At 43.1% G+C, this 13,278-nt stretch overlaps 1 protein-coding gene across 1 annotated transcript; it reads right to left on the bottom strand.

Annotated features, from left to right (window-relative positions):
- Positions 1 to 687: 687 nt before the first annotated feature.
- Positions 688 to 12,921, bottom strand: LOC120040360 (putative uncharacterized protein DDB_G0286901). The gene is made up of 2 exons (XM_038985548.1): positions 12,910 to 12,921; positions 688 to 2,238 (listed from the first exon to the last, which is right to left on the bottom strand). The coding sequence occupies exons 1-2, from the start codon at positions 12,919 to 12,921 to the stop codon at positions 688 to 690; spliced, it is 1,563 nt and encodes a 520-aa protein (XP_038841476.1).
- Between the last annotated feature and the right edge of the window lie 357 nt (positions 12,922 to 13,278).

Here is a 13,278-nt window from a genome sequence, read left to right on the forward strand (position 1 = left end):
CTGTTCAGCACGTTGACTGCTGTTCAGATGCCTGTTCAGCTGTTCAGCTGTTCAGACTGTTTGTTCAGACTGCTGCTGTTCAGACTGTTGCTTTCAGACTGTTACTGTCAGACTGTTACTGTTCAGACTGTTACTGTTCAGGACTGTTACTGTTCAGACTGTTGTTCAGACTGTTCTGTTCAGACTGTTACTGTTTCAGACTGTTACGTTCAGACTGTTACTGTTCAGACTGTTACTGTTACTGTTCAATGTTACTGTGACTGTTCAGACTGTTCTGTTCAGAGTGTTCAGACTGTGTACTGTTCAGACTGTTCAGACTGTTACTGTTCAGACTGTTACAGTCAGACTGTTGCTGTTCAGACTGTGTTCAGACTGTTACTGTCAGAGTTACTGTTACTGTTCAGACTGTTTACTGTTCACTGTTACTGTTAGACTGTTCAGACTGTGTCAGTCAGACTGGTTCAGACTGTTACTGTTCAGACTTGTTCAGACTGTTACTGTTCAGACTGGGGGGTTCAGTTACTTTTGCACTGCTGTTCAGACTGTTAGTGTTCGAGTTACTGATTCAGACTGTACTGTTCAGACTGTTCAACTGTTAGACGTTAGTTCAGACTGCTGCTGTTCAGACTGTTACTTGTTCAGACTGTTACTGTTCAGACTGTTTACTGTTCAGACTGTGTCAGATGTTTACTGTTGACTGTTCACACTGTTACTGTTCAGACTGTTACTGTTCAGACTGCTACTGTTCAGACTGTTACTGTTCAGACTGTTACTGTTCAGACTGTTACTGTTCAGACTGTTACTGTTCAGACTGTTACTGTTCAGACTGTTCAGACTGTTACTGTTCAGACTGTTACTGTTCAGACTGTTCAGACTGTTACTGTTCAGACTGTTACTGTTCAGACTGTTACTGTTCAGACTGTTGCTGTTCAGACTGTTACTGTTCAGACTGCTGCTGTTCAGACTGTTACTGTTCAGACTGTTACTGTTCAGACTGTTCAGACTGTTACTGTTCAGACTGTTGCTGTTCAGACTGCTGCTGTTCAGACTGCTGCTGTTCAGACTGTTACTGTTCAGACTGTTCAGACTGTTACTGTTCAGACTGTTACTGTTCAGACTGCTGCTGTTCAGACTGTTACTGTTCAGACTGTTACTGTTCAGACTGTTACTGTTCAGACTGTTACTGTTCAGACTGTTATTGTTCAGACTGTTCAGACTGCTGCTGTTCAGACTGTTACTGTTCAGACTGTTACTGTTCAGACTGTTACTGTTCAGACTGTTACTGTTCAGACTGTTGCTGTTCAGACTGTTGCTGTTCAGACTGTTACTGTTCAGACTGTTACTGTTCAGACTGTTACTGTTCAGACTGTTACTGTTCAGACTGTTCAGACTGTTCCTGTTCAGACTGTTACTGTTCAGACTGTTACTGTTCAGACTGTTACTGTTCAGACTGTTACTGTTCAGACTGTTATTGTTCAGACTGTTCAGACTGCTGCTGTTCAGACTGTTACTGTTCAGACTGTTACTGTTCAGACTGTTACTGTTCAGACTGTTACTGTTCAGACTGTTATTGTTCAGACTGTTCAGACTGCTGCTGTTCAGACTGTTACTGTTCAGACTGTTACTGTTCAGACTGTTACTGTTCAGACTGTTGCTGTTCAGACTGTTACTGTTCAGACTGTTACTGTTCAGACTGTTACTGTTCAGACTGTTACTGTTCAGACTGTTATTGTTCAGACTGTTCAGACTGCTGCTGTTCAGACTGTTACTGTTCAGACTGTTACTGTTCAGACTGTTACTGTTCAGACTGTTGCTGTTCAGACTGTTACTGTTCAGATTGTTACTGTTCAGACTGCTGCTGTTCAGACTGCTGCTGTTCAGACTGTTCAGACTTTTACTGTTCAGACTGTTACTGTTCAGACTGCTGCTGTTCAGACTGCTGCTGTTCAGACTGTTCAGACTGTTACTGTTCAGACTGTTACTGTTCAGACTGTTACTGTTCAGACTGTTACTGTTCAGACTGCTGCTGTTCAGACTGTTGCTGTTCAGACTGTTACTGTTCAGACTGTTACTGTTCAGACTGTTACTGTTCAGACTGTTACTGTTCAGACTGCTGCTGTTCAGACTGTTACTGTTCAGACTGTTACTGTTCAGACTGTTGCTGTTCAGACTGTTACTGTTCAGACTGCTACTGTTCAGACTGTTACTGTTCAGACTGTTGTAGTCCTTATCTCCAAGCTGCCACCAGTGGAGCGACACCAGAGGAAATCACAGGTTGCTCGATCATGTCCTGCCTACTGAACTGTAATGGAGGTTAGAGAGAGAGATGGATTTAACCAGACCCTGCTACCATAGAAACCAGAAGTTACCTGGGAACTAGCAAAGCCCCATTAGTAAAACAGCCTGGAAGATGGATGGAGAGTTGCTGCTGCAGGTGTTGTCTGTCTGCCTGCCAGGGTGAAAGAGGAAGAGGATGGCAGCAACACTCCCCCTCTACCCCCCTCTCCCTTTTAGCATCTACCCCGCTCACCCTCTCCTCCCTCACCCTCTCCCCCCTCTCCCCCCTCCCCCTCTCCCCCTCACCCTCTCCCCTCTCCCACCTCACCCTCTACCCCCCTCTCCCTCTTATCATCTACCCCGCTCCCCCTCTCCCCTCTCCCCCCTCACCCTTTCCCCTCTCCCCACTCACCCTTTTACCATCTACCCCGCTCCCCTTCTCCCCCCTCACCCTCTCCCCTCTCCCCCCTCACCCTCTAATCCATTGCCCTTCTCTCTCCTCTCTCCTCTCTCCTCCCTCACCCTCTCCCCTCTCCCCCTCTCCCCCCCCCTCTCCCCCATCTCACCAGTTCTCCGTCTTCCCAGTGTTATTTAACAAGCACAGGGCCGGTATGTTCTAAGTGCAGCCTGGCCTCTCCAGCTGCCCCCCAGGTCCCAGCGCCCCCAGACACATTAGAGTCGGTAATCGGAGAGGATTGTCTCTGCAACCTTCCAAGACCATTTGAATGGCTTTGTATACATCTGGGACTGTCTCCTCTTCCCTCTCCATCTCCATCTCTCTCTGCATACCTAGGCTGTGTGTGTTCCAAATGACTCCCTATTCCCTACACTACTTTTGACCAGAGCCCATAGTTCAAAAGTAGTGCACTATATAGGGGAATAGGGTTCCATTTGGAATGCATTCCTATCTACCCACCTACCGCCTCCGTGAACCACTGAGACGCCTCTCTGTCTCTCTCTCTCTCTCTCTCTCTCTCTCTGTCTCTCTCTCTCTCTCTCTGTCTCTCTCTCTCTCTCTCTCTCTCTCTCTCTCTCTCTCTCTCTCTCTCTCTCTCTCTCTCTCTCTCTCTCTCTCTCTCTGTCTCTCTGTCTCTCTCTCTCTCTCTCTCTCTCTCTCTCTGTCTCTCTCTCTCTCTCTCTCTCTCTCTCTCTCTGTCTCTCTCTCTCTCTCTGTCTCTCTCTCTCTCTCTCTGTCTCTCTCTCTCTCTGTCTCTCTCTCTCTGTCTCTCTCTCTCTCTCTGTCTCTCTCTCTCTGTCTCTCTGTCTCTCTCTCTCTCTGTCTCTCTCTCTCTGTCTCTGTCTCTCTCTCTCTCTCTCTCTCTCTGTCTCTCTCTCTCTGTCTCTCTCTCTCTGTCTGTCTCTGTCTCTCTCTCTCTCTGTCTCTGTCTCTGTCTCTGTCTCTCTGTCTCTGTCTCTGTCTCTGTCTCTCTGTCTCTGTCTCTGTCTCTCTCTATCTCTCTCTCTGTCTGTCTCTCTCTCTCTCTCTCTCTCTCTCTCTGTCTCTCTCTGTCTCTCTCTCTCTCTCTGTCTCTCTCTCTCTCTGTCTCTCTCTCTCTCTCTGTCTCTGTCTCTGTCTCTCTGTCTCTGTCTCTGTCTCTCTCTCTGTCTCTGTCTCTGTCTCTCTCTCTCTGTCTCTCTCTGTCTCTCTCTGTCTCTCTCTATCTCTCTCTCTGTCTCTCCTCTCTCTCTCTTCTCTCTCTCTCTCTCTCTCTGTCTGTCTCTGTCTCTCTCTCTCTCTGTCTCTGTCTCTGTCTCTGTCTCTCTGTCTCTGTCTCTGTCTCTGTCTCTCTGTCTCTGTCTCTGTCTCTCTCTATCTCTCTCTCTGTCTGTCTCTCTCTCTCTCTCTCTCTCTCTCTCTGTCTCTCTCTATCTCTCTCTCTCTCTCTCTCTCTCTGTCTCTCCCTCTCTCTCTCTCTCTCTGTCTCTCTCTCTCTCTCTGTCTCTCTCTCTCTCTGTCTCTCTCTCTCTCTCTGTCTCTGTCTCTGTCTCTCTGTCTCTGTCTCTGTCTCTCTCTCTGTCTCTGTCTCTGTCTCTCTCTCTCTGTCTCTCTCTGTCTCTCTCTGTCTCTCTCTATCTCTCTCTCTGTCTCTCCTCTCTCTCTCTTCTCTCTCTCTTCTCTCTCTCTCTCTCTCTCTCTCTCTCTCTCTCTCTCTCTCTCTCTCTCTCTCTCTCTCTCTCTCTCTCTCTCTCTCTCTCTCTCTCTCTCTCTCTCTCTCTCTCTCTCTCTCTCTCTCTCTCTCTCGACGCAGCACCACTCCATGGTTGGACGTGTTCCATTTTGTTTACAGCCCTTGTCTTTTGACAGTTAAAAAGTTGACAAATGGCCATTATTATTAAAAGAAGGTTTCTTTTAAAGATGGCGCCGGGCCTACGAGGTAGAATCTCTGGCTCTCCGTCACTGTCAGGAGAACTAATGATAAGGTATGTTAAGACTACGGGACACAACGCAAGATGGAGTGAGGTCCTCACCTGTCTTAATCAACGCCTGTCTCAACCACTCTGCATTCATCTTGATTCAGCGTGGACTTGTTCTGCTCTGCAGAGAGACAGATCAACGCTAGACGCTGGCTCTGGGGATGCCACGGTGTAGCTTTACATTGTATAAGTGAATGATATATATATATAAGCAGATATTTTAGAGCCTTGAGTGTGAATATGAGTAGTGTAATTATGACGGATAAGGTCTGCTTCTTATGCTTGATAGTTGTATTTTTAAGCTGTGCTGACAAATGGGGGGAAATGTATTGAAGTGGGTCCATTGTGGAGAAAGTGACTGCCATTTTTTTTGTTGTTGTTGAAAATCTGTCCCAAAAAAATCTATTTGACAACAGAATTCTAAGTGTATATATATAAAAACAAGATGATTGACTGTAAAAGAACCAGCAGCAGCATTTTGTGTTTAGAATACAACTTAGAAAGTCATGTTTCTTTATCAATCCAAAATGATATAACATCTTTATTCAGTAATAAACAGTCTGTCATTATACATCTTGACTTCCCAGTGGCGACATTTATCTCCATCTGAGACGTGGTTCCTTACACCTGTTGTTGTCCTAGTGAAAACACACAGGTCAGAGGAGGGGGGGAAACAAAGATGGAGACTCTGTACACACACACACACACACACACACACACACACACACACACACACACACACACACACACACACACACACACACACACACACACACACACACACACACACAAGACGTGACTTCAGCCAGCTGACGAGTCTTAAAGTAACTTTGAGGTGAGCAAATACCCCCCAGGCCTCCAGACTCTTTCTCCAAGATGGTGGGACGCTGGTTTCTCATCGGAGAGTAGACCCTCATCTATAAATGACTAGTCCAACAGTTAGACTAGTGTTTAACATCATTCTACCATCTCTAATATTAATCTATAAAAGACTAGTCCAACAGACTAATGTTTAACATCATTCTACCATCTCTAATATTAATCTATAAATGACTAGTCACACAGTTAGACTAATGTTTAACATCATTCTACCATATCTAATATTAATCTATAAATGACTAGTCCAACAGTAGACTAGTGTTTAACATCATTCTACCATCTCTAATATTAATCTATAAAAGACTAGTCCAACAGTAGACTAATGTTTAACATCATTCTACCATCTCTAATATTAATCTATAAAAGACTAGTCCAACAGTAGACTAATGTTTAACATCATTCTACCATCTCTAATATTAATCTATAAAAGACTAGTCCAACAGTAGACTAGTGTTTAACATCATTCTACCATCTCTAATATTAATCTATAAAAGACTAGTCCAACAGTTAGACTAATGTTTAACATCATTCTACCATCTCTAATATTATTCTTTGTCAATATTGTTTTCTCCAGAGATCATACTGCCCTTTCTTTGGACACTGTTCAAGGAATGCTTTCAGGCAGATGGGTATTTCTACATGGTTATCATATAAGCCAGAACTGGCCATCTCTCTCTCTCTCTGTCTCTCTCTGTCTCCCTGTCTCTCTCTCTGTCTCTCTCCCTGTGTCTCTCTTTCCCCTCTCTCTCTCTCTCTCTCTCTCTCTCTCTCTCTGTCTCTCTCTCTGTGTCTCTCTCTCTCTCTCTCTCCCTGTCTCTCTCTCTCTCTCTCTCTCTCTCTCTCTCTCTCTCTCTCTCTCTCTCTCTCTCTCTCTCTCCCTGTGTCTCTCTCTCTCTCTGTCTCTGTCTCTTTATCTCTCTCTCCCTGTGTCTCTCTCTCTCCCCTCTCTCTCTTCCACCCCCCACTGGCTCTCCTCCACATAGTGAAGCGTGTTTAAATACCATCTCATTCTCCTTCTCCCTCTAGCATGCTTTGTTGAGGCCAGGGTGATCCGCACTCGGACTCTGTGGCAGGATGCTGAATGCGACAGAGAGAATAGCTGGAGGTTATGTGGCCACTAGCAGGCTTTCTCAAGGACAGGTCATTCACCTAGATTAAACAAACCTCCCTCAACTCTCTGGCAATATGGCCGCCTTCCTCTAAATGTGTCTGCCACGCATGAAGAAACTAGGTCTGGCACCTTATGGGTCCTGGTCAAAGGCAAGCGCACTACACAGGGAATAGGGCACCATTTGGGTTGTAAACTAGGTCTGCCATACTGAGAGCAGGCAGTGAGGAGCACGGTAGGATAAAACCAGCAGACATCTCTGCCTGAGGCAAGAAGCTGTATGATGAAACCATCTTTAATCTCTGTGCTTCCGGGCATTTTCAACACCTGCTATCCTGATGGGGAGAGAGAGAGAGTATAGTAACAGTAGGATACATATTCATCTATACACACACACGAACGCACGCACGCACGCACGCACACACACACACACACACACACACACACACACACACACACACACGGATGAACCAGTATCTGGGCAGAGGAGATGATGAATCAACCAGCTAGCTACGATTCAATGGTTCAACGCACGAATGGATGGACACACACACACACACACACACATTTGCACGTGGACATATGCACATCACACAAACACACAAACACACACACACACACACACACCGGAACAGTTGCTCCTCTCCCTCAGTTATCTTGCAGTTGTTTGACCCTCTGTGTTCATTACAATCTGTGAGATGAACAGTAAACAACAGTTTGAAACTTTTTAATTGCTGGAAGAAAAACAATGTAAAGAGATGAAGACACTGGCTGTCTGGAACCATCTGGTTAGAACTGGTTAGATACGGCATCAGTGGGGAAACCTAAACACAATGTAAAGAGATGAACACACTGGCTGTCTGGAACCATCTGGTTAGAACTGGTTAGATACGGCATCAGTGGGGAAACCTAAACACAATGTAAAGAGATGAAGACACTAGCTGTCTGGAACCATCTGGTTAGAACTGGTTAGATACGGCATCAGTGGGGAAACCTAAACACAATGTAAAGAGATGAAGACACTGGCTGTCTGGAACCATCTGGTTAGAACTGGTTAGATACGGCATCAGTGGGGAAACCTAAACACAATGTAAAGAGATGAAGACACTGGCTGTCTGGAACCATCTGGTTAGAACTGGTTAGATACGGCATCAGTGGGGAAACCTAAACACAATGTAAAGAGATGAAGACACTGGCTGTCTGGAACCATCTGGTTAGAACTGGTTAGATACGGCATCAGTGGGGAAACCTAAACACAATGTAAAGAGATGAAGACACTGGCTGTCTGGAACCATCTGGTTAGAACTGGTTAGATACGGCATCAGTGGGGAAACCTAAACACAATGTAAAGAGATGAAGACACTGGCTGTCTGGAACCATCTGGTTAGAACTGGTTAGATACGGCATCAGTGGGGAAACCTAAACACAATGTAAAGAGATGAACACACTGGCTGTCTGGAACCATCTGGTTAGAACTGGTTAGATACGGCATCAGTGGGGAAACCTAAACACAATGTAAAGAGATGAAGACACTGGCTGTCTGGAACCATCTGGTTAGAACTGGTTAGATACGGCATCAGTGGGGAAACCTAAACACAATGTAAAGAGATGAACACACTGGCTGTCTGGAACCATCTGGTTAGAACTGGTTAGATACGGCATCAGTGGGGAAACCTAAACACAATGTAAAGAGATGAACACACTGGCTGTCTGGAACCATCTGGTTAGAACTGGTTAGATACGGCATCAGTGGGGAAACCTAAACACAATGTAAAGAGATGAAGACACTGGCTGTCTGGAACCATCTGGTTAGAACTGGTTAGATACGGCATCAGTGGGGAAACCTAAACACAATGTAAAGAGATGAACACACTGGCTGTCTGGAACCATCTGGTTAGAACTGGTTAGATACGGCATCAGTGGGGAAACCTAAACACAATGTAAAGAGATGAACACACTGGCTGTCTGGAACCATCTGGTTAGAACTGGTTAGATACGGCATCAGTGGGGAAACCTAAACACAATGTAAAGAGATGAAGACACTGGCTGTCTGGAACCATCTGGTTAGAACTGGTTAGATACGGCATCAGTGGGGAAACCTAAACACAATGTAAAGAGATGAAGACACTGGCTGTCTGGAACCATCTGGTTAGAACTGGTTAGATACGGCATCAGTGGGGAAACCTAAACACAATGTAAAGAGATGAACACACTGGCTGTCTGGAACCATCTGGTTAGAACTGGTTAGATACGGCATCAGTGGGGAAACCTAAACACAATGTAAAGAGATGAAGACACTGGCTGTCTGGAACCATCTGGTTAGAACTGGTTAGATACGGCATCAGTGGGGAAACCTAAAACAATGTAAAGAGATGAAGACACTGGCTGTCTGGAACCATCTGGTTAGAACTGGTTAGATACGGCATCAGTGGGGAAACCTAAACACAATGTAAAGAGATGAAGACACTGGCTGTCTGGAACCATCTGGTTAGAACTGGTTAGATACGGCATTAGTGGGGAAACCTAAACACAATGTAAAGAGATGAAGACACTGGCTGTCTGGAACCATCTGGTTAGAACTGGTTAGATACGGCATCAGTGGGGAAACCTAAACACAATGTAAAGAGATGAACACACTGGCTGTCTGGAACCATCTGGTTAGAACTGGTTAGATACGGCATCAGTGGGGAAACCTAAACACAATGTAAAGAGATGAACACACTGGCTGTCTGGAACCATCTGGTTAGAACTGGTTAGATACGGCATCAGTGGGGAAACCTAAACACAATGTAAAGAGATGAACACACTGGCTGTCTGGAACCATCTGGTTAGAACTGGTTAGATACGGCATCAGTGGGGAAACCTAAAACACAATGTAAAGAGATGAACACACTGGCTGTCTGGAACCATCTGGTTAGAACTGGTTAGATACGGCATCAGTGGGGAAACCTAAACACAATGTAAAGAGATGAAGACACTGGCTGTCTGGAACCATCTGGTTAGAACTGGTTAGATACGGCATCAGTGGGGAAACCTAAACACAATGTAAAGAGATGAACACACTGGCTGTCTGGAACCATCTGGTTAGAACTGGTTAGATACGGCATCAGTGGGGAAACCTAAACACAATGTAAAGAGATGAAGACACTGGCTGTCTGGAACCATCTGGTTAGAACTGGTTAGATACGGCATCAGTGGGGAAACCTAAACACAATGTAAAGAGATGAAGACACTGGCTGTCTGGAACCATCTGGTTAGAACTGGTTAGATACGGCATCAGTGGGGAAACCTAAACACAATGTAAAGAGATGAAGACACTGGCTGTCTGGAACCATCTGGTTAGAACTGGTTAGATACGGCATCAGTGGGGAAACCTAAACACAATGTAAAGAGATGAAGACACTGGCTGTCTGGAACCATCTGGTTAGAACTGGTTAGATACGGCATCAGTGGGGAAACCTAAACACAATGTAAAGAGATGAACACACTGGCTGTCTGGAACCATCTGGTTAGAACTGGTTAGATACGGCATCAGTGGGGAAACCTAAACACAATGTAAAGAGATGAAGACACTGGCTGTCTGGAACCATCTGGTTAGAACTGGTTAGATACGGCATCAGTGGGGAAACCTAAACACAATGTAAAGAGATGAAGACACTGGCTGTCTGGAACCATCTGGTTAGAACTGGTTAGATACGGCATCAGTGGGGAAACCTAAAATAAAAGGCACAGCAATGTGTTTTTGTCTAATTGTATTTTTCTCTGTAGATTTAACAGACAATTCATATCTGCTCTGACTTGATGCGTATGTTAGGTTTTACATTTCAATTGACTGCTGTGTGATTAAAATGTCGTTTATTTTTTAAAGCCAGACAAAACACAAGGCATGTTTAAAAACTCCTGGATTCAACCAGGCAAGTCAGTTAAGACCAGATTCTGAATTTACACTGACGGCCTACACCGGGTCCAAACCCGGACGCCGCTGGGTCAATTGTGCGCCGCCCTATGGGACTCCCAATCACGGCCGGTTGTGATACAGCCTGGATTCGACCCGGGGTGTCTGTAGGGACGCCTCAAACACAGAGATGCAGTGCCTGTAGACCGCTGTGCCACTCGTTACAGCCTTATTTCACGATGGCTTTGATGATGAGAGTGAAACACGTTTTACAGAGGATTGTGATTTAATCACAGTAAGGGAGAACGTAAAGCTGTCTGCCTTAACTGTCATCACAGTTAATGGTACAACATTCACATGCTGTTAACAGATTTTATTTTATATTCAGATTTTATTTTATATTCTGATTTTTCTATTTTACATAAAGTTATGTTGGTGTTATTATGAGCAGCAGTTCTGCGTATTACAATGTTAATTTAATGTATAAAGATTTTATGCTGAGGCGTAGAAGACGACACAAAAATAATTTACTTTAACAAATTACAGAAATACAATAAAATATTCTGCTCGACTTTTAAAAAATTATATTTTTTGCTATGATTGTTTTTTGAGCTAATCAGAGCATATCTTTTTAATAATGAAAACTTAACAATAATGTTCCTAATCACCTTTCCATTGAACCGTGAGAGTTATCTGAACACTGTGGATCCTAGTCTGAGAGTTATCTGAACACTGTGGATCCTAGTCTGAGAGTTATCTGAACACTGTGGATCCTAGTCTGAGAGTTATCTGAACACTGTGGATCCTAGTCTGAGAGTTATCTGAACACTGTGGATCCTAGTCTGAGAGTTATCTGAACACTGTGGATCCTAGTCTGAGAGTTATCTGAACACTGTGGATCCTAGTCTGAGAGTTATCTGAACACTGTGGATCCTAGTCTGAGAGTTATCTGAACACTGTGGATCCTAGTCTGAGAGTTATCTGAACACTGTGGATCCTAGTCTGAGAGTTATCTGAACACTGTGGATCCTAGTCTGAGAGTTATCTGAACACTGTGGATCCTAGTCTGAGAGTTATCTGAACACTGTGGATCCTAGTCTGAGAGTTATCTGAACACTGTGGATCCTAGTCTGAGTAGAATACTATGGTGATAAATGACTTCTGATGGTAAAAATAATGTTCATATTTCACTGATCACACCTTTAATTACACTTTGGAGAGATATTATGGAACTTATAGATTGGAGATATATATTATGGAATTTATAGATTGGATATATATATTATGGAATTTATAGATTAGATATATATATTATGGATTTTATAGATTGGAGAGATATTATGGAATTTATAGATTGGATATATATATTATGGAAATTCTAGATTTTCTGTCACATTTTGTTGTGTAATGTAAGTGTATTGTCTAATGTGAAAACTGTGTAATTTACAGTACACTATCATATTATTTTTAGTAATTCTAAGGACGATTTGAAACACGTTTCTTTGCATTGTTTGCTATTGGATTAACTGGTAGTTAAAACGACTAAATTGAAAAGACATCGTTATTTAGTTTTTTCGGTGATTTTAAACCGACGTTCTCGTTACATTTCATAAATAAACATATATTTTGAATCAATGGTTGTGTGGTGAGAGATGTTTACAATCCAAATATAAACGCACAATGACAGGTTTTGAATGAAAGACTGGCTGCGTTATAAGTGTGGCCCGTTTAGAGTTTTGTACTAAGAGTTGTGAAAATGTTGTGAAAACCAAAGTGTTAATGTTCTACTTCTTGGTCTGTATAATGACCCGATTCATTTTTTCGCTTGGGCAAAATCGATGTCTGAAGTTTTAAAGTAGAAATTACAAACTTCAGAAGCCTTTTTTTTAAAAGGGCCGAGACGGATACCGGTATCCATGGCAACAATGAACACTCAAAGCAGACCCAACTCTTTGGTTCAGGAATGGCGGAAGAATTGACCTTGTAGCTATAACTCTGCGATTAGCACTGCTGGGTGATTTGAAAAGTCATCGATCAATAATATAATAATAACTTTTAGCTAAAATGTTTATCTTTTAATTTACAATCTGTAGAAACTATGAGAATAGAAAGGTTCAGAACGTTTTGTAAAACATCACAGCACAGTTGAAATATATATATGCCAAAAATAAATCTAAATTGGATGGTGTTCAGAGATAGATGGGAGTGGTTGAGAAGAGCTGAATGATGGGATTAAAAACAAACACAAGATGCACTTGTGTCGATAAAATGTATATAAACTGGAAGTAGAAGCCTGTGTGTTGATGTTTATTAGTAAAGTATGCAGACCCCTTACCTTTCTCCACATTTTGTTACGTTATAGCCTTATTATAAAATGTATAAAATATATTTTTTCCTCCTCAATCTACACACAAACCCTATAAAGACAAAGCGAAAACAGGTTTTTAGAAATGTTTACAAATTTATTTAAAATAAAAAACAGATACCTTATTTAGGTAAGTATTCAGACCCTTTGCTATGAGACTGTAAATTGAGCTCAGGTGCATCCTGTTTCCATTGATCATCCTTAAGATGTTTCTACAACTTGATTGGAGTCCACCTGTGGTAAATTCAATTGATTGGACATACACCTGTCTGAATACATTTCTGCAGCATTGAAGGTCCCCAAGAACACAGTGGCCTCCATCACTCTTCAATGGAATAA

Source organism: Salvelinus namaycush, unplaced genomic scaffold (assembly GCF_016432855.1).
Source record: "Salvelinus namaycush isolate Seneca unplaced genomic scaffold, SaNama_1.0 Scaffold3454, whole genome shotgun sequence".
NCBI classification, from domain to species: domain Eukaryota; kingdom Metazoa; phylum Chordata; class Actinopteri; order Salmoniformes; family Salmonidae; genus Salvelinus; species Salvelinus namaycush.